At 28.8% G+C, this 23,571-nt stretch overlaps 1 protein-coding gene across 3 annotated transcripts in view; it reads right to left on the reverse strand.

Annotated features, from left to right (window-relative positions):
- Window positions 1-23,571, reverse strand: part of LOC129971220 (neurofibromin-like) — a 109,179-nt gene that overhangs the window by 34,949 nt on the left and 50,659 nt on the right. For 2 of the 3 annotated variants that reach the window (XM_056084805.1, XM_056084804.1), the window contains exons 32-43: window positions 12,397-12,477; window positions 7,911-8,078; window positions 7,322-7,445; window positions 7,076-7,213; window positions 6,587-6,751; window positions 6,331-6,432; window positions 5,527-5,664; window positions 4,094-4,274; window positions 1,977-2,160; window positions 990-1,077; window positions 813-899; window positions 549-668 (exon numbers count right to left, since the gene is read on the reverse strand). In XM_056084805.1, coding sequence (XP_055940780.1) covers window positions 549-668; window positions 813-899; window positions 990-1,077; window positions 1,977-2,160; window positions 4,094-4,274; window positions 5,527-5,664; window positions 6,331-6,432; window positions 6,587-6,751; window positions 7,076-7,213; window positions 7,322-7,445; window positions 7,911-8,078; window positions 12,397-12,477 — 1,576 coding nt within the window. The remainder of the gene's footprint in view (window positions 1-548; window positions 669-812; window positions 900-989; window positions 1,078-1,976; window positions 2,161-4,093; window positions 4,275-5,526; window positions 5,665-6,330; window positions 6,433-6,586; window positions 6,752-7,075; window positions 7,214-7,321; window positions 7,446-7,910; window positions 8,079-12,396; window positions 12,478-23,571) is intronic. The other variant, XM_056084806.1, reaches the window with a different exon arrangement.

A 23,571-nucleotide genomic window follows, 5' to 3' on the forward strand; every position in this document is an offset into this window, starting at 1 on the left:
AAGAGAGGATATAATGATTTTATTGCATATCAAAAATCACAAAACATCATTAATATTAAAATATGTAATTTTCAATTTGGTTTCAATTCATCATCAAGATTACTCAAAATAAAATAGTCATTTTTTTCAATCATCCACTTTGATATTTATAAACGGAATAGATGCTTATGTTATATTTATAGACAAGATTTTGATTATCTGAATTAAGATGTAACAGAAGACATATCACAGAGTATTTCATAAATGAAGAGAGACTGCGTATATTGAATAAGAATAATAAAATAGTTGTTCCTATCTATCTAAAGAATGGCTTAAAAATAAAGCCCATATAATCACCAAAAGCACAATTAAATTCACAAACTGATCAATATGATAGCAATAAATATTTTATGTTATATTATAAATAAGAGACTATTAATCTTAGACAACTGATATTAGAAATCTATAAATTATGCATAAAAATGAAACAAATCAAACAAACAATACATTAACAATGAAAACGCATAAATTCTTAAATATTTACCAATAAACATTTTTCCCAAACTTACCCTACACAAACGACTTATTACTTTCAAAGCAACAAGTTGAACATTAGAAGAGGCTAATGCAACTGCTGTATCAGCCATAATTTCAGACTGAGCTGATCCCAAACCACCAGTAACACTCCTCTTAAAAAGTGTAATAAAACATAGTTAAAATCGTATTTATTAGACTTATAATACAAAAGAGTACCATATAAAATATTTCTAAAAAAATCATCAACATAAATTTAAAATTTATATTTTATTAACAAGAGATTTTAAGTATCTTACTTTAATAAAACTATCCAGTACAGTATCCAATAAATCTGATACTTGTCCAATATTTCCCCAAATTTTTGCTTGAATTGATGGATACATCTAAAAAAAGATGAATTAGAATCAAGAAAATGTACAAGATTTTCCTAGAATAAAAAATAAAATTTCATAAATATTAAAATTATACATTACCTCAACTTCTTCAATTGTAAGTGTAATAAGCTTGTCTAAAATAGTAGCCACTCTTTGGCGTTTACTGTCATCATTATGTTTGCAAAATCTAAATAAAACACAGAAAAAAATCAATTTATATCATAGATTTTATTTTAAAATCAGTTGGAACATTGACTAAAAAATATACTAAACACAATCAGCTAGAGACTTATAAAATAAGATTGCATGAAAAGGTCATTTTATTTTTAACAATTTAGATGCTATTTTATTTCAACCATTTAATTAATTTCTTCCTTAACTTTCTGTTTTGAGAATATAGGGCCTTTTTTAATCAAACTATTATCGTATAACATTTGAGATTTTCTAAGGATTTTAAATGATTTTTATATGAAATCATAACATTTTTGAAAGAATTTTTAGACCACAAGTTTAAAAATGAATTAATTTATTATAAATGTAACAGAGGTTCAAATAAGTTAAATATTTCACAGTATATGTATTTAGAATAAACATTTTTTCTCTAATATATGAACTTTACTCATTAGTTAAACAACAACCATATATAAAAATTTGATTTCTTGTTAAAAATAAAGAGAAATTAATTACTATAAAAATCTTCTTTATGTGGTAAGTGATACCACTTAGACATATGATTGTAACCAACAATATCAATAAGTCTTAATATAGTTATTAGTTTTTATTCAATTTATATATAAAATTAAACTTTTTGAAAAATGGATTTGAATCTTCTACATAATTCCTTGGTAGAAAATTTGAATAGTTAAAAAAATAAACAATATATTCATATAAATAAATACTTAAAACAGTGAATTCAATTATTTATAATTCAATATTTCCACAACATATAGCAATATATTTCAAAAGGAATTACTCAAAACTACACAAAATATATTTCAACACATTGTTTATGAAATTATAAATAGAAAAGACATTCAGATATGCATAATAAAATTTAAATTTCAAGTTTCACTAAAGGGTGCAAACCTTGTTAAGTTTGGTAGCCATGGTGTCTTGTATTCTAAACATAAATGTTTTAGTTCAATTGTTGATGATCGGAAGCCTTGAATACATTCTTCTAAAAATTCTAGAGTCAAATGTGATGCATTCTGAGCCAATTTTTCACTGATTTGTTTAATAAATATTGTATTATTGGAAGGAATGCAGAGACCTGGGTAAGCATAAAGAAAAACATTTTAATATTTGACACAGATAAAGGCATGGGTTCATAATTTTACATCCATTTAATCTTGAAAATATTCATTTTAATATTACAAGTTGGCAAAGGGTGTGTGTGTGTGAAAAAGAAAACCATGCACTTTGCAAAATAATGAATTGTGCCAGATCAGAGGCATACCTATATAAATGTTGCCAGAGCAAATACAAAAATAGAGCTTCTCTCAATTTTTTAAATTATAATATACATCCCCCCTTAAAAATTTTTAAGCTGGTTTGGAAGTTGAAGTTTAGCCTAAATAATTATAGTATTTTGAAATAATATGGTAAAATCAACTTGTAATTATGCATTACTTATTCAAGCAGATTAACTGAATTTTAGATAAAAAGTAATATAACAGTTATAAAGATAATTATTAACAAAAATGCATTAAAATGTGTAAGAAATTTTGAATTTATATTTAAAAACACAATGATGGACAAATCAATATGTAATTATTTCGGAGCCCAGCATCTTCCAGGATACCAATGCCAGGGATCCTCAGCAATCTTATTCCAGTCCTGATATAAGGTCAATACATCAAATATTGATTTAATATTTTTATAATATATCAAAATTTTCACTCAAATTACTGAATTTATTCAACTTTTTAGCGGTTTAAACTATCAATATATCAAACATTTCCTGAAAAATAAAAAAATTTCAAACTTCATTCTTTTAAAAGTTTTGAATTTTTTTTTATGACATATCATTGCAATATCTTTTAAATAATAGAGACATTAGTATTTATCCTCATTATACAGTCATATTTATTAATACTAAAAGCAGGAATGCATCTCTTGTCTTTTAGCCTATTACAAGTTAAACAATTAAAATTAAAGTTACCAAAATTGACACAAAAATAATTTGAAGGATAGGAATGTAATTTTCAAAGAAATTATTCAATGTTTGAGTTAGTTTTAACTCAAACTTCAAAAATGAAGTGAACTCACTTCAAAAATGAAGTGAAATTTGATGATTTTAGTGATGGCTTATGAAAATATTACATCACACAAAGATAGTTATAAACTATTACCATAAAATTTGAAATATATTACTCCAAATTAAAATTTAACTACTTATTTTTCATTGTTATATTTGTTTGTGTAATTTAACCCATTTTTAAAAATATTTTTAGATATGATTTGTAACAGCAGCTTCACATTGAATGAAATTTAAGACAGACCTATTTCCTTGTTTCATCAACCATTAAATCATTTGCTTTCACCCAGTTGTAAAAAATTATTTCAGAAATTCAAGAATAATAATCAAGAGTTTGACTTCACTTTATGTAATGAAAAAATAGCAATGGATTTTATAGTTCATGATTTTAAATTGTCTTTTTCTCTACGGTCAGAAGAATAAGTAAACTTTTATTTAAGTATTAGATTTTTCATATTTACAAGAAATACATAAATAATTCAAGAGATTTTTAAAATTTCTAATAAATATTTTGAATTAAGCATGCACACTGACAGTGAATAATTAATGAAAGAAACCTTTTGTAATTACATAAACTTATTAAACTTCAAAACAGATATAAATTTCATAAAAATACAAAATATTTTCATTTATAAAAGCTCAGTACTTTTTTTTTAAATGCAGTGATTTTCTACACGTTCTATTCTTATTGTGTACTTCAGTTTCAGCATTCAATTTAATTAAAAAATTTTGCAAATTGGGTTATATCATTGTAAAAAGCAAAAGCAAAAAAGTTTTAAATCACACTTAATATATAAAGCTGAGAAATAATCAGCTAATAAAAATTATTACATAATAGGAAATAAATGAATAGAAGTTATTTACAAGGATAATATACAGCATGCATAGTATGCTGTGTAAATATATGTTCATACATAAACTTATTTTTCTATTAAAAAATACATACCTGCAGTCTCTAAAAGTTGTCCTTCAATTTTCAAATCAAAAGTACCAGTTAGTGCACATAACAGATTGTAAGCAGTAGTTCTTAAATTGGGATCTGAACTGCCAAGATTTAACAGGGCCATGTTTAAAAGAGTGCCTGGAACATCTTTTGGTCGTATCTTTGTATGAACTGTTACAGAATCCTACAATAAATGGGGGGGGGGTGAAATCCAATACTATTAGCTTGTTTTGAATATACAATAAAGCTTTAATAAATTTAGTTTATTATAAAATTAATTATATTAATAGAAACTTATTTCAATATGACAATATTAAAGTTCTAACAGATTATTTCTATATACTACTAAAAAACAACAACAGAATATTATTTACAAGAAAAGTAAGCAAAATATATTAAGATATGTTTATTACATAACTTGAGCGTTAATTATACATTTCTTACTTTATACAATTTATGTGCATGAAGATAGGTGGTTTATTAAAAAATTCCTTAATCCTTTCTTGACACACAGATTTTTGGTAAATATTATGAATCAAATTAAGTAAATTAATCAGTGGTTGAATTTATTTTACCCTTCAATTGAAAAAACAAAGTTTTTCAATTGAATCCATTGCTTATGCAGTGGAAGGACATCAACATCAATTTTTTTTAAACAATATTACATTACTTGGAATCAGATAATGCATCTTCTTTTAATTTCTGAATAATAAATAATTCCAAAATCATGAATGATATTGTTTAGATATTCAAAAGAGATATCTGCAAACAGGAGATTCCAGTACTCATCATCTAAAACAACATATAAATAAAATTTTATAATTGTGTAGTTTAGTTACATCAACGTCCCGTTTTAAATCAACATTAGGGCTATTTTGGGACAGACTCGCAATTTTGAGCTGCAGTCAGATGACAAGGACGAAACCTGAACTGGCAGCCCTCATCAAACTTTCACACATAAGTGGGAGAATGTTTGACTCCACCGGATTTAACATGCTTACACGACAGTTTTTTGGTGGAATAAAGTCTCAAACCTGAAACCCTCTGATTCCGAAACCGAGACCTTACCATTAGTCCACCAAGGCCTTTATAATTGTGTAATATATATAAAAAAGGAATTTTTCATTACAATGATTATAAATAAATTGGAGCAGCAATGAAATGACATATAAGTGAGAAAACAATAAATAGAGCTTTACTGCATCGTATTTTTGATGCGATTTGAAAGTGACACTTTAGAAAATAGAACAGTATATTAAATAAATTTGAGAACCCTAAGCCCCAAATAAATAAGAAAATTCTGTAAAATTAATAAAAATAATTCTGTCAAGTTAAAACATGCAATGTACAACAAGTAGGTTTGTAGCTTTCAAAAGAATACAAACATAAATACAGATGCAGAGAAAATGAAAATAAATAAATAAACATGAACTCACTGGTTGAGATAGTTCCCAGCGAGTTCTGATATGTATTATAGCCTGAACTATACTATCACAGTCATTATGGATGAAAGACAGTGGTCCACTTTCATTTGCTATAGTTAGAGTAAACTGATTGTCATCCACCAAACATACCTAAATAGAAAGAAACCATAGAGAATGTCAGCATCATTTAAGTAACATAGGCAATTTGAATTTTACCATGTTTTCATCTTTATACATTATGAAATATACAAAATATATGAAGTAAACATTTTCATTTCATATATCAAGTATACAAAGAGAAAAAAATTGTAATCATTAAAAAAGTTTGTATCTTGACATTTTGCATGCATTTAAAGAAAATTTTTAAATATTGATCTGAATTTGTTTCATTTCACATTCAATGCACTTTTAATAAATTTGAAAGCTATATTTAAAAAAAAATCAACTTAACTGAATTTTTTGATGCAATACACACATAAGTTTAAGATGGATATTCATAAATACCAATGAAAATAAGAAGAGTAATCAACAAATTATTCATATGTTTGAAAAAAAATTCTTTTAATGATCAGGAATAAGTTCCTCAACAATAATTTCCTTGCCGGATGTCTTAAATAAAAAATTAAAGGAAGATTTAATATAAATTTATCAATTATAAAAACAATTATCCTAAATCAAACAGAGAAATTACCTCATATCTGCTTTATCACAAAGTTTTGCTTGTTTTACTGCAAAGAAATGTTCCAGAAAAAGTAAAAATTAATGCCCCTACAATTTTTTTAAGCCCATTTAGGTTAACAAAAACTGGAAACTTACTTCTTCAATCTCTGATGCATAGTAAACATCATTCAGTAAAACTGAATGCCCAATAACTTTGGTTTTTTCAGCAGAAGTAACTTGAATAGCAGTAGGTCCAACCTGGAATTGTTATCAATATTATATATATATATATATATATATATAAAGCACATAAAAACATTTTTGTAAATGAAAACTAAAACTTATAATTACAAACAAATATTTAAAAAAATAATTTAAATTAAATAATGGAAGTCAGAAAAAAATAGCTTACTTTTATAGCAACTTTTGTGTCTTTGTGGGATAATTTTAAAGCATTATTGAAAACTTTTAAATCTTCATCTAAAGATAAGGTAGCACCTGGAAGACGCTGTTGATCAGTCTCTATGTAATCGTTAAGTCTTTGCGGTGTGTCCAAGAAAATAAGTTTTCGACAACCCTGAAAAACAAATTTCGCATAAATTAAATACAAAAGTGTGTAATAACTGTAGAAATTATTACAGAGATAATAATTTCTACAGATTTTATTTCTTTATCTGAAGAGATAAAGAAATAATTTTAAATATCCATTTAATATATTAATAAATATTATGCAATCATATATCATCCCTTAACTCTATTTTATTATAATTCACTGAATGATATACACTGATAGAATATATTAAATGGGACCAATAATTTATGCTATAATTGAGAAATAAAAATTGGTGCTGATTTAAAAATTTAGAAATTTGTATTTACAGTGTAATAAGCAAATAATTACTTTAAGAGGAGCCAGAATTCTGTCATGGTACTTAGTGTATTCTCTAACCCAAGAATTACAATTGTAAATATAAGCTGCTTGAATTTTTTCATATGCTACTTCAGGAAGCACTACAAACCATTTTTGAAGAAATTCAGTCTAAAGTCAAAAAAGAAAAACAATTATGAATTTTTTCATTTCATTCTTATTATTGATATAAAATCATTCAGTTAAACACTAAAAGTATTGCTAAGCCAAATTACATACCCTAAAACGATTCTCAGTGCTGGTATGAGTGAAGTCCACAACCAATTCAAATGCTTTATGACAGAATGGTTTTAACGTTAAAATTACATGGTAAATTAGGAGATCCCCATTTGTTTCACCAATTCTGAAAATATACCTGCAAGTTAATATTCGTAGTGACACTGATATACTTTCCAAGGAAATTGAGATTATTCAATATTCAAAATTATTTTGTAAATCAACGTTTATAATGCAAATATGAATAGTCACACCAAATAAGTGAATTTATATAAATCTAATTTAAAGTAATATTTCTTCATGACTATAATAGAAATTTTTGAATTTGATAATAAAGATAGCCAAAATTAATAAATTGTGAATTAATTATTTAATCTTAGCAATCAACTGTAAAATTTTCATGTCTCTCTCATTGTTGAGTGACCAATAATCTTTAGTTCTAAATACAAAACTGATAACAAATCAAGTTTTTAACTAACACATCATTATTTATTGCAATAGAATTAAACAAACAAACAAAAATATTACAAAATAGTGTGAAAAAGTTGGAAAACAATATTAACAAAAGCAAAAAGAAATTACTTTTACTTACTTGTATCTCCTTGCAATGAAATAAAACACTGGATGGCCGCTTTTTGATGTTCCAGCTTGGTAGAAAATATTAAGTGATTTGATGGATTTAAATTCATCTTTCTCATGCATATTATGTTTAGACATGATTTCTTCAAATTTTGTACTAGTCATATCCATGCTATTCCACCTATAAATTGAAAATTCCCTTTTAAAATTAGACTGTAATGTAATGACTTACAATTAATATAATGAATCGTATATAATTAATGACCCTGCTAGCAAAAGTAAATTAAAAGCTTTATGGCAAATAAAATGAAGCAGTGAACTATGCACATTAGTCTGTTTAATTACAAAGAAGAAGGGAATGTCAAACTAATATCTGAAAATGTGCAAAAATTAATTTTTACTTACTAGAGATAAAGAAACCTGATTTTATTGAAAAAAAAATGAAAAACACTTAAATCTTTTGCAATAAAACAAAAAAGAAATGAAACAAGACGAAATTAAAAAAAAATAAAATAGATACAATAATAAAAGAAACTTGAAGCTCTAATTATTATTACTTTTTTAATATATAAAATTGCAGATTTTAACAGCACAATTATTAAAGAAGAAAATATTTCTATGCCTTTCTAAAGTAGGTAAAATGAGTGTAAAAAGATTTGATTTTTATCATAATTATGGGGTAAATCATAAGAAAGCAAAAATTATTTACAATTCATCATAAAATTCTACAAATTAGCCTTTCATTTATATCATTTCATAACCACACAATTTTTCCTTGATTTTTAATAAAATTTTAAAATAAATTAAACAAAAAAAGCATCAACTGAATCCCTCCCTCCCCAAAATATTAAACACATTTCATTGGGTAATCACATTCATAATTTGCATGCTTTTGTTAGTATTAAATTGCTTTTTTACAGACATTTTCAATTTTGCTTTTATTTTGCAGAATAAAAAGCAAAAATTTTAATATACACAAACAGTAATTTATTATTAAACATGTCTTTTTAAACTGTTCCAATTCTTTTAACTGTTTGACCGAATCTTGTCTCATATTTTAGCCCTCCCCCCCCCAATTATTTTATCATAAAACTTTTTTTCAGAGACTTTTTTAGAGCTTAAATTTATTTAATGAAATTTTATTTCACTTCCCAAGTTTGTTAGTTTTTATTGAATATTTTATGGCATTCACTTCAAAGTCACATTTTTAAAGATATATATATATATATATGAATGGACATTTTATTTTTGCATTCTCTAACAGCAGATTTTCTATCTCTTTAATTATATAATGGCTAGAATCAAATCCTTTTTTCCGGTTAACCCATCATTACCATATATCAGCAGGATTCACAATTCAAATATCGGATTTCGAATTATTAAATACAGGATGATTCAAATTAAAGTATCCCTATTTGGGACGACGCCCTGGCGAGAGAACCAGTAGTTATAATGCCTTCATATTTGGTGGATATACATTGCAGGCAAAAGGAAATTGATTGGAACAATAAAAATAAAAGTTCTAAAAAGGTCGCTAGGTGAAATGTGGCGCTGCTATCAGTTTAAAGAAATGAATACGAAACAACAATATGACATCAACAATAAAGGACAGAATACAAGAAAAAATTGTAATAAACTTTACTACCTAATACAAATTTTCGTTACTACAGAAATTTCAATGATAGAAACAAACTAAAGACAACAAACAAAAGCTTCACAGATGGTTTTCAATGCGCCTACATTGCTTTAGGGCTAACCTGTTACAACATGATTCACAGCGGCATGTAACATAACTGGTTCGATGTTGGGCACATGCAAGATTATCTGGTTTTTCAAATTTCCTATATTTTATCAATAAACTTTATCTCTGAGGTAACACCAAAACCAAAAATTACAAGTAGTAATGTCATGTGAAAGTGGAGGCCATCTTGTAGGAAATGCATGCCTGATAATGCAATCCTCAATAAAATGACGGCGCAGCAATCGTTGAACCACACGTGCTATATAAGAAGGAGCACCATCTTGTTTGGATATTGATGTGGTGAGGCATCCACGCCGCTGGAATGGCAACAGTTTTCAACATATCATGCAACCGAGCTGCGGTTACGGAACAGGTTGTCGCAGAGTGATTTCCTCAAAGAAAAATGCCCCAATATAATAAGGTCACTGTGAAGCCGATCTAAACAGTAACATATGGTGAATGCAAAGGCATTTGTTGAACATTTTGAGGCTTCGCAGTGGACCAGATACGGTAGTTTTGGATATACACTGTTCCGCACAAGTGAGCTTCATTGGTCCATAAGATGTTCCATGGCCAATTCTGTTCCACCTGGATCCATGCTAATAATGTTCCACGCAAATCAAGAAGTTCGAAGTCCGCTTCTTTAACTTGATTTTTCTTTTCACTGAGATGCCTGCAAAAAATACCATTCTGTTCTTCTGGATTAAATCTTTTCGAAAAATTCATTGATTAAAACTGTTAATCGAGTTTTAGATACAGGCTCAAAATTATCCCATGCTTATTTCTCATACATTAATCGCGTGCCCTGTCAGTGGAAGTTTTCTTTCGATGCCATGATAAAATGTTGTCTACACCGCTGCTTTCTCCAGTCATACTCAAGTTTTTCTTTTTCAGTAACTTCTTCTAGACAAGGCTTTCTTTACCCATTACAAAATTCCAACAGCCGTGATCCATCAACGAGACTTTCATGTCTCCCTTCCATGACGAATACAGTAGACTCCCGATTATCCACGGGCGGTTTATCCGCGCCTGCCGCACAAAGTTTTTTTTTTTTTTTTTTTTTTTTGACTGATTTTTTCAAAAAGGTGCAGTTTTACAGTTATGCTTTTGTAATTACATAATACATTACAGTATTAAAACAGTACATATGTATTAATTTTTCTGTGTATCCTTGACGCCTCTCGTAAATACAAAGCACTTTTCTGTTTTCATTAACAAAATGCATTTTAGGTTAGTTTTGAGTGATATACTAAAATATTAAGCGTTAGTAAACGATTTTTCAAAGTTGGAATGACTGTTTTCTTTTTTGCTATACCCGTTTTTAGCTTTTTTCGGATTATCCGCGGCGGCCGCGCCATCCAATTCCGCGGATAATCGGGAGTGTACTGTAGTTCGAAACGTCGAGTTTCGGGGGCACAAAGGACGAAAACTCTGAACTTATCTTTTCTTCGGCTTAGTAAAATTCACAAAAGTTAATGACACTACTTTATTCAGTTTATAAGCATGGATTTTACATCAAAGATAAGGTGTGGCTCACTGGGCCCATAACCATATTGGCGTGCTTCACGACAAAAAGATATATATTTATCAGCAGAGTGCAAATACCAAGCAGGACATTTAAAAATAAATTCTTTAACTAAAATTTTTGCATATTGCAGCATATACATTACATACTTAATCGGTGTAAGTTCTCATTTAAAAACACAATTACAACAAACAATTACAATTGATCCAGATAGGCTCAATAAGAAAAATTCAGGTTCAATTGATAAGATAGGTTCAATAATCGAACCAATAAGGTTACGCCTCTATGACAAACCCACTTGATTTGAATATCCAACACATTTAACCATTCGCAGCAAATCGGAAGATGTTATTGGGCCCATACGCAAAAATTGCTGAATTCGACGTGAGCGAAGCGCTTTGCCAGCATTATTGCTGCTTTGGTATAATAACTTTACAGGCAACGCACGCTCCAGCTAAGAGAGTACCATCGTAATGGCCTAAGAATATTCGAAACCTGTAAGGCCAGCTTTTTATCTGTTACAAACAGCCTTTTGTTTGCCAATTATGCAGATTTTGTTCTCCAGTGCAGCTCGTAATGTCAAATATTCGAAGTTTCTTCTAGTTAGCGAAATTTGTGCGTTAGTAATGCAATGATGGAGTTTATTATAGATAACTCGTATTGTGCCCTTTTCTTTAGATTGTTCTGTTTCTTGTTTCTTTTTCTGTTCATCAAGTTTCATATTCATTACCTTAAACCGATCGCAGCGCCACATTTCACCTAACGCTCTTTTTTTTAAACTAATTTTTTTATTGCACTGATTAATTTCACATGGCTTAAAATGTGTATCCACCAAATATGAAAGAATTATGTTAACTTGTTCTCTAGCCAGGTCCTGTCAAAACGGGATACATAAATTTGAATTAGCCTGTAGATATTACATGATTTATTAAATATTAAAAAAATTTTGAATATCCAGGCCCCTAAAAAAATATGGATGTGAACGTGGATAAAAAATGATGAGAAATAAATATAAGCACATTTTTAAAAACATGCTTATTTACATGTACATGAGCATTCTGGTGAGAGTATGCCTGACATGATATAAAATTCTGACGTCTAACAAAAATCCTGATACAGAATAAAGATAGATATCTAAAAAATTAAAAAAAAAAAATCAGTTTTGTGATAGCATCATGGTTCTTGTAAATTAATCACATCATGTATAGTATATGTATTTGCTAGCATACTCACACGACTTTAAGCCCTTTTAAATCCATAGTAAATAATAGAGAAGTTCCTTGCTTAACATAGAAGTCAGTTAATGAATGGACCCTATAATAAGAAAGGATAACTCATCATTTAAATATACGGTCAACAGATTAATTACATTACGCCAACACAGTCATGAATTTCATGCAGAGAAGAGGAAAATGCCCATCATTATTAATTAAATAGACTCAAAATTAGTAGCATTGCTTTGTAATGCATAATGCAACATGGATCTAAGTAGGTTTTCAAGATACATTTCCCATATTTGGAAAGAAAGGGGAAAAAAAAAATGCAATTTCAACAACTCAAAATCTTTTATATGCAATTTTTTAAAATAATAAAAACTCCAATATCTGTCAAATTTTTTTAAAGGAATGCAAAATATTCAAATAAGAATTTGTCAATAAAGTCATATAATCATGTTATTTTGGATCTAAAAATAAATAGTAGCAAAATAAATTTCAGAATCAACTGTAGTCATAATTCTAATACACTTTTTGCAAACAATACATAGCACAGAATGCCAATGATTTTATGTCGTTTTAAGAAAATTCAAACATGAAATGTTTTTGAAAATTAAATTATAAAAGATTTTAACTTTTTTTATTTATTTGAAAGCCATAGATAAAATTACCTTCCGTTTTGTTTCACAAGAATATTCATTAACATTTTTTTTTTCTTTCTTTTTGATGCAGCTTATAAGATAGAAGAGTTAGGAATAGAAAACTAAATTCCTAAATATTTTTTCTATAAAATTTACTATACTTTATCTTAAACTCTTTTATTTGTTTGAAAGCCATATTTAAAATTACCTTCCGTTTTGTTTCACAAGAATATTCATTAACATTTTTTATAAGACAGAACAGTTAGGAAAAGAAAATGAAATCCTTCAATATTTTTGCTATAATTCACTTATATATAAGTATTCACAATCGCACTGAAATAAGAAAATGCTAATATAATTAATATGCCAGGATGGGTAAACAAAATCATTTAAGAAAATTTTTAAAAATGCAAAACATTTAGAGAAATAAGAAATGAAAAAAAAAAAGTAGTAGTAGTAGAAGAAGCAGCAACAGAAGAAGAAAGATAATTTATCACAAGAAATCTTACAGTGTAATTGAAACTTTACCTCTATAAATAATAACTAAGGAGATAAATGTTAAGCTATGCCAGCTCAACTACTATTTGAACCTGAGTGATTTCAAAGAAGTATACAATATACTTTTAATTAGCAACATAAATACAAGTGTAATTTAAAGTGAACCTATTACTATATATTGTGACTAAATCAAAAATAAAAAAAAAATATTTAAATAACTACAAATTAATATACATATAAAAATCCTGATCAAGTTAAAATAATTATTTAAATACTGAATCAAGTATTACACACATATATATATACTATCTGGTATCCGCCACATTGCCGCAGCGGATGAAATAATTCTGGAAATATCATTTGATATTTGAAATAACTATCTTGTTTATTTAGGAATGATAGAAAGAATTATATTTATTTTCTTGTCGACAATGAATACATTCACTGAAATTGAATGATATATAAAGGAGAAGTATAAATAATATTTATTCCATTTTTGTAAACATCATTTTTTAAGTGCGTTAGAGTGGACACTATCCTTTGTTTGTGTTTGAACAAATATATTTCTTGGCTCTCTGATTCGTGAGCATCCATCATACAACTGGCCATGTGAAAAACATGGCTTTTCAAGGTTCAATCCGCAACTGAAGTCATTGAACTTATGAATCTTATTGATGGTCATCAAGAATACAAGTCGAGTGGGGAACTGCAGTTGTTTGAAATCAAAAGAGTGTTGGTAAGAATAATAGGAATGCGTGGAATTAGCACATTTTCTCCTTTCGATTTTTTGTTAAGAACAGTTGCTTCAATTTTTGGTCTTCTGATTCTAATGCTCGTGGTCTTTCTATTCTTGCCGCATGTTCATTTTGAGTCAACTTATATTATTTTACAATAAAATGTACAAAAAAAGGATTATTTTCTCTTTAAATGAGTCTCCCTTCCTTTTAAATATGCAGACTTGTTTATGCATTATAGGAATTGTAAAACGCTTCAAAGTGGCCACCCTCTATGAGTGGTCAAATTTTCTCTGAATGGAGGAGTGGCTACTAAGAGAGATTTCGCTTTATATGTGACTCTATTATCTGCAGACAAAATATTTAGTTAAAATATCTCAAAATTCAAAAGAAATATATAATTCAGACTGAGTTTGATATGATAACTATAATAATTGACATCATATTGACTAGTGGATTGGAACTTATATTCAATGATGTGCGAGTTAGTGTAATGTGCAAATGTTCAGACAAAATATACTATGTTTCAGTTAAAGGCCATATCAGTCCTTTGATATGTGCAATCTGTTGGCGCAGATGTGCACCCAACCGGTCATGATCACGAACCGGTGATCACGAATGTGATCACATGACCGGTTGGGAGCGACTCGGCAACTACTGACGTGGGTTATTACATTGCAACTTATAATTCGAAATTCACAACGATTAAAGTTCTTTTTATATCGATTAATCTTTTATGTATTCTTGTGTTGTGTTATTAAAAAATTTAGAAAAAGACAACATCGGTCCGTTATTTAATTTACCAAATGAACGCTGGATTTTAAGGGAGACTATTTTATGGTCCAGTCGAACGTGAGCCCAGTCATAGATAGTATAAATACATTAAATAAAGCCAAAACGTCCCTGAAAGAAACTGTCTTGATAAAGTGTTGAAAGACATAAACTTGACTGATCTGGAAGTGAAATTAAAGAAAATCGACCAGCTGTAGCAAAATATAGACAATCTAAGGCGAAATTCATTTGAATTGGATAATGTAACAACAGTTGAATTAACAGTTCTAGAACAAGATTTGGAACAACATGATGTCCGCCTCGAGGATTTGGAGGTAAGAATCAAAACTTCAATAAATTCTATTTGTAAATCTTCCGTGACTGCAACTTCCAGAAATGAAGCTGAATCTTTAAATATACCAACTAAAATCCCACCTTAATACTTTTCACATTTTCCGAAAACTATGAACAATTTAATAACTTTAAAAGTCAATTCGATGATTTGATTACATCTAATGAACAATTGGCGCAGTCACAGAAACTATGCTATTTGAATTCTTGTCTTTCTAATGAAGTTAAAAAATTTGTATCTTCATTTGATACTTTTACTTCTTTATATGAAGCCCTGGAATCGCGATACGACAATAAAAGACCAATTATTGAAATTCATGTTCAGCGAATATTAAATTTTAAGGAAAAAAAAAAAAAAACCACGAAAATCCTACAGAAATCAGCGAAATGACTGACTGCATTCAGAAAAACCTGCAAGCTTTAAAAGTACTTACATACGAACTAAATGATTTGTTTGATATTTTGTTAGTTAATATTATGCTAAAGAAATTGATAAAGAATCTCCAAATAATTTTGAACAAAGCCAAAAAGCAACAGATGTTCCAACATCTGAACAATTCATTATCTTTTTAGAACAAAGAAAAGCCGTGCTTTTATCGTTAATCAGAAATGTACAGTCGAAACAAAACCAGTGATGAATAATAACCTTTTAAATTTTCGACAAAAACTAAAATTCTTCTAGTAAAACAAAATAATGACAATAAAAGCTGTCCAATTTGTTGTGAAAAAAATCAACATCCGGTGTATCGATGTATAGAATTTTTAGAATTAACTACACAAAAAAGATTTTTTAGTAAGGCTGTAAAAATTGTCTGAATTCTCCGTAAAAAAACCATAAAAAGAATGAGTGTAATTGTAAGTACGTGTGCAATTGCATTCTAAAACAATCTATTTCAGACAGGCAAACGAGAAGCGAAAGCCATGTATCTCAGATAATCTAAACAATAAGATCACTTCTTGCGATGAGTCAGAAATCTATCTACATTTATACTTATAATAAAGCAGAATGTGTGTTGGCATTGTACAGGTCAGGCCGTTCAACCTACAGCTACCAAATTTGGCACGTGTATAAATTGGAGGCCGGGAATGTGCATCTCGGAACAATTTTATTTTAATTAAAATTTTGATTAATTAAAAAAATAAGCGAAATTTTGGCTTTTTTCTCGATAATTTCCGAAATTATTATCGCACAAAAATGTTACATCAAGTTCAAAATATTACCTTTTTAATAATACCAAAGTTTTAACCAATAAATTAGGTTCCTCTTTTTTAATGAATTTAAAAAAAAAAAAAACATTTTAACCATATTTTTCAACAATTCATTTTGCACAAAATAAAATTTAATCTGCACCAGCACTTTTCACGTGGATGGGAAAAAAATTAGTTTTTATCAACGAGTTGTCATCACATTGACAAAAGCTCAAATTAAAATATATGTATATATATTGCTGCAAACCTATAAAAGCGTAATTTTCAGCACGTGTCAGGAAATAAATAAGAAATATATTTTCTAAAAAATAAAGGCAAGTCAAAATTTTCTATTCTTTTCCAATATCTACATTATTAATAAATCAGCTTCAATATTTTATGTCACTTGAGCCAATTAATGTTCTAGTAAATTATGAATGTTTAGCTTTTATCTAGATCCTCTGTGAATCATATTTAACAAAATATTCTTGAGACACTAATATTTTAAATAAAAAGAGTTGCACTCCAATCAATTAAATCAGCCACTAAAACTGAATGATCTATGAAAATTTAAATATCACTATTCAATAAAAATGGGTGATTTTAGACCACTTCATCGACCGACTCAAAGATGATACCCCAATCAGCGGCCAAGGACGCTCAAGGCTGATTTGCCGAAGTTTATGAAAATGTTGATTGTTCTAAACTATTATATTCAAATCTTCATAAATCGATCAGATTTCATTGCAGAAAATAGAAACATTGATTTATTTATTAAAAAGTTGAAGAGTCAAGAATATTTAGCAGAATCCTTAAGACCAAAAGGTTGTATAAAATTTAGATTTCATAATATTTTGAAGTATATTTATAGATCAAAACAAAATAAAATATTGTTATCAACGTCATTTAAATTCTTTTAAAAGTAAAATTAAAAACTGAATTTTATGACGAATCTGAGAAATTTTTGTGGAATAATTCTTAAGAAACTACGTAAATTATGAAAATTATTCTGTAGTGCAAATAAGACTTAAATGCTAAACGACTCTTTTAAGAGATATACAGAATATATTACGGCTTAAAGCTTTTATAATAGTATGAGTGAATTATATGACTATCGAAATTTGAAGCCTAAAAATATTTAATGAAGAAGCTATTAAAAGATAAATTACGTAAAGTATTTAATTGAAAATTTTACCGAGCATTAAAATTTGCGAAACGCTGGTCGCCGAAGGTGGCTAGTAAAAAATAAAGAAACAGAACTCTTAACAGGGGAACACAAAATCCTTCTGCACTCTGCAGTATAGTGTTAAATAGCTTGCCTCATAAAAAAAAAAAAAAAAAAAAAATGTTTTATTGGAAATATCTTCATTTAGAATAAAAAATAGTACTTTATTAAAATGCACTGGCATTTTTGACTCCGCATCAAATATAAATATTTTGAGTAGGAAAATGAGCGAAATTCTTGGAATTAAGCTAGAAAAAAAAAAAAAAAAAAATACAAACTTCAGTTTCTGCGGGCTTAATTCAACAAAATAAAATGTAAAAGGAAAGCGGAATATTCTAACATCAAACTACAATGAAAACTTTATGGAAAATACAGAATTTCTTGTAGCAGAAAACAGGTGCTACTTTAGATGTTTGGGAAATAAAAATTCCTAAATTTTTGGAATTACCTTATCTACAGCTTTTCGAGACAAAAGAGATCCATGCTTTATTGAATGCGGATGTTTACTTTAGAATAATGAAAGATAATGTTTACAAGATGAATGAGTTTTTTTTTTTTTAGAAAGAATGTGGTTGGGTTGCGAGTGGGCGACTAGAAGAGACGAAAACTAGCAATTTTTTAGGTTCGTGTTTTTTTTTTTTTTTTTTCTCAACGATAGTTCTATAGATAACACATTAAAACAATTTTTTGATCTTGAACCATTAGGTAAAAGAGATGATCCATGCATCCGTGAAGATCAGACTTTAAAAATACAGGGTGTCCATAAAAATAACTCTGGGATTTTGATGCAGATTTTTAAAATTCAATTACATAATTAGATTAATGTTATATATATATGTAATAAAAGTTAATTTATCAAGATTTTTACCATATAATAGATTTTAATATGTGCCCACACAACCAAAGGCTAGGCACACAACCAAACGATATTCAACCTCTTTCAATGTTCTAGCCAGCATGTTTGAAGTGATGTTTGCCAAACAAGTGATTATCCTTAGATGGTTTACATTCTGAATTTTGTTCGTAGGTGCAATACCACCATACTCGCGTCGAAAGTTCCGCCGTACAGTGGTAAAGATCCAGTTTTTATAAGCCAGATAACATAATGGGCCTTTTGTTATAGCGTCCGCACTGCACTATATATTTTATTATCGCCACCGCACTGCACTATAGAATGAGCCTCTGCTATGTTACTTCAAAGTTAATGACGCACGAAATAGTGTTGAAAAAATAAACTGAACGAATTAGTGTTGAAAAAATAAACTGAAAGCGGGGTGAATAAAATTTGACGAGCTACCGCTTTCTCTTTAAAATTAACTGATGTGACTAAACTTATATCGTTAACTTGATATGATTTTTTTAAATCTTAAAAGAGTTCTTTTATGGACACTCTGTATTTAATGACACCGTGCAGTACAACAACGGCAGATGCATTGTGGAATTACCTACCGTAAACAAATTAAAGAGTTGTCAGATAATCTAATAGTAGCTAAACAACGATTTTAAATTTTATGGAGGAAATTACATAGGGATACAGATCTTCATTCAAAATATGAAGAAACTATTCAGCATTGTCTAAACAAGGGCATAATAGAAAAAGTAGATACTTTTGAATTTTGTAAAGATAAGCCAATTTATTATTTGCCTCATCAAGTAGTGAAAAAAGGAGGTAGGGTCACAACTTCTACAAGCATAGTATCTGATGCTACATCTCATCAAGCAAACGAGCTCTCTTTGAATGATTGCTTGTGGCCGGGAACCAATTTATATCCAAACTTCTAGATGTGTTAATAAATTTTAGGCTTAACAGAATAGCAATATCGTCCGACATTCTACAGGTTGCTTTCAAATTTGCTTAGCGGATGAACATAAGGCTGCAGCGCGTTTTTTATAGACACTCAGTAATCCTCGTATTTAGAAAAAAAAAGTTTTTGAAGTTTATCGTTTTAACCGAGTGATTTTTGTCGTAAATGCTAGTCTGATTCTAGTTGCGACTACAGTGAAACATTACCTTAATAAATATGTAGAAGAGTATTCTACAGCTATACAACATCTAGACTCTTACATGTATGTAGATGACTAGATTTCGTGTCGGACACTCGAGAAGAGGTTTAGAGGCTCTTCTTATTTCACGCCATGATAACAATATCATGAAGCGGGAATTGTAATAAGAAAATGGACCAGCAATAACTCTACCTTGATGAATCTGTCGGTAGCAGAGGGTTTCGACACTTATTCCATTGACACTGCCATCTGCTTAAGAAGTAACAAGACAAAAGTGTTAGGTATGGCTTGGCAAACTCAGGACGATTGCCTCACTCCGGATACAGGTCTAATGGAATTTATTCCTGCCAATGAAATTACTAAAAGATCCCTCTTGCAAGGCATCGAAAAAATATTTGACCCAAGCCACGAAAAAATATTTATATCCTATATTATTAGAGTCAAGTGCCACATCCAAGAACTTAGGGAAAAGGATATCATGTTTGACGAAACTTTAGCCCCGACCACCAAATTGTAGAAAGGTGGTTGGAGTGATGTAAAGAATTGCCATTACCAAGATTAGTTCTATATTCTACAATTCATGTATTTTGCCACGCTTCAAAACTTTTTTATGGTGCTTCACTTTATGTCAAAGTAAAGAAACAAGACAACGTGTCTGTTAACCTCGTCACTTCAAAAACTAGAGCGTCTCCATTAAAAAAAGTTACATTGCCTTGACTTGAGCTTCTTGGAGCATTGGTATCAGCTTGTCTGATCTACAAAGTTCAAGGAATCAGCAGCCAGAAAAAGGGCTTTACTGTGTTTCACTGGATGCATTACAAAATAGTTCTATATTGGATTAAAGGCTCATATAGAAAGTAGAAACAATTTGTAAAGAATAGAGTTCAGAAAATAAAAGAGATGACAAATCCCAATACTTGATTTCCTTTTCTAGGAAAGGATAACCGTTCAAACTTCTCTAGATGACTCAGTCCAGTGGAACTGAAAAGTATTACATTGCCTCGACTTGAGGCAATGGTAGCAGTGTTAACTCTCTTATATGTGAAAATAAGTGGTGGAATGGTCCACCATTTGTATTATCTGATGAACTTCCTGAAACTCTTTGAGTGTCCAGAGCAAAAAAAAAAAAAAAAAAAAAAAAAAGATTACTTACCTGAACTTAAATCTGAGAACTCTTATATTGTTTTTCAACTTTAAACTCTAACAAAGCATTTTTCGATTATCTTGTTAATTGTAGAAAAGATTTCTAACTATAGTTCAAATATTAAGTAATCTTTTCAGGTTTATTTCAAATTGCAGAAACCAAAAGAAGAAAAAGGGTGCACTGACATCAGAAGGGTTAATTAAAATTATTATTAAGTTAATTAAAAGTATTGTAAAGTATTATGAAAAGTGTTTTCATGTAGGACCTCAGCATTTAATTTTTCGGGTAAGACAAAAATATTGACCTATTTATGGAAGATATATATGGAAAAAAAAAAAAAAATTGTGCATAACCGTATTGTGTTATTTACTTTAAAAATAATCCTAAAGAGTATTCTCAAAAAATGGGCAATTTGCTAAGGGAAAGAATAACTCCAGAAAAAGTTTTAATTGAATGGGAATAGATTTATGTACACCAATTTTAATCAAAAATAAATATCAAAGGAAGGATTCTGAAATTAAAGTGTATATTTGTATATTTATTTGTTTAGTAACAAAGGCTATACACCCTGAGATAATCAGTGATTTCACATCTGAAGCTCTGATAGCTATGCCGAATTTCCAGAAAGGATAAATGTCATAAGATTTTTGTTCTGATAATGGGTTTAGCATGGCAGAGACTAACAGAGAATTAAGATCTTTATATAAATTGGTTAAAAACAAAAATGAGTCCGTATATGATCTTTTTTTTTTTTTTTGCAGAAGAAGATATTGAATGGACCTTTATACCTCCTAGATGTCCAAATTGGGGAGTACTGTGTTAGTCAAATATCAAAGCCTTTAAGTACCATTTCAAAAGCGTAGCAGGAAGCTCGAAATTTACTTATGAAGAACTGCTAACAATGACTACTCAAATCGAAGCGATTCTAAATTCTCATCCTATTATGCCACTTTCAATTGATGCTGATCACTTAGAAATGCTAATACCAGCACATTTCTTAATTGAGAGGCCAATAACAACAATAGTTAAAACATCTCTAACAGATCTTGAGTCAAATCGCCTTAATGCTTCGCAAAGAATTACCAAGTCAGTCCAAACAATTTGGAAGAGATAGAGTCTTTCATATTTAAATAGTTTATGACAAATAAAAATATGGCAGTTAATAAAGAAAATAAAAATAGAAGACATGGTCTTAATTAGGAAAAAAATTTCCCTCTTTGTAAATAGTTAATGGGGTGCATAATTTTTCCTGAAAAGTATAAAGTGAGAGTAGTAAATGTTAAAACTAATAAGGGTATTTACAAAAGATCCACAAATAAATTGAGTCTACTGCCTATTAAAAATTAAATATTTTCTAAAATTATTGCATTTGTTCAGTACATTTAGTTTGTATTATTTATTCAATTCAAAATGCATTTATTTACTATTGTGATTTGCTGTGTTTTTTATTATGTTATTTACTCATATATTTAACTAGCATTGATATTAACTGAAAAATATTTTAGAAATGTATAATTAATATGCAAAATAATTGTATAAGAAACATGTATTGTATATTTATGTAGTATTTTATTTACTTGTGTTAAATTCGATTTTTGATACATGTGAAAAAGTTCTTGCACGTGAATATAGCAAGGCTGGGCAGGATGTTGATGCATGCACACTCCCAACTGGTCATGTGATCAAAAATGTAAAAAAAGAATCCACGGCATACGCTGAAAGGATTTCTGTAACTACTGACGTGGGTAATTTATATTGCAACTTATATTTCCAAACCCACAATAACTAAAATTCTTTTCATATTGATTAATGTTTTGAGCTGTGTTATTATAAAATTTAGAAAAAGACAACACTGGCCATTGAGTAATTTAATAAGTGGACACTGGATTTTAAGGTCAGAACACAATTCCAAATAAACTTTTTTCTTATTTCTATGTCCAGGTTAATTAGCTTCATAAGACTATTCAAATACATAAAGTCATACATGAGTAAAGATTCAGGGAGAAACAGGGAGAAAGATTGAGATTTAGAAAGACCGATATTTAAGATTAATAATACCCAAACAAAAGAAAGATCTTTCAGATAGCCAATGAAAATGAGACAACAATATCTAAACAAAACTGTCACATTCAAGAACTTGTTACTTACAATGGCTATTATCATAATAACATACATCATTAAAAGAAGAATATTATTATAAGAATCACCAGAATATTATTATAAGAAATTAAAAAATATATATTGTTTAAGATAACATTGACAAAAATGATTGCATTTGGAGGAATTTCAAGGTATCTTTGAGTTGCTACAACTGAATAATCTGTAGAAACTCAATCAATCACTTAAATGAAGTACTGTAAACAATATTACAAAAGAACATATTCACAAATGATCTGCATTTTCCAAAACTGAATATCTTCCTATTACAACAAAGCAAGCCTTTATGCTAGTAAATTGTATCCACGTAGACCCATATTGCAATACCATCAAATTATTTCCTTTATTCTTGAAAAAAAGAATTAAAAAATATGATTTCTAGGAAAGTATCAAAATTCATCTTAATAGATTTTTCCGAAGAAAAGGCCGAACATTTTTATAGAGATGAAGTTCTTCAATGCAAGTTCTGCAATGTATGCTT

Source organism: Argiope bruennichi, chromosome 6 (assembly GCF_947563725.1).
Source record: "Argiope bruennichi chromosome 6, qqArgBrue1.1, whole genome shotgun sequence".
Taxonomy (NCBI): domain Eukaryota; kingdom Metazoa; phylum Arthropoda; class Arachnida; order Araneae; family Araneidae; genus Argiope; species Argiope bruennichi.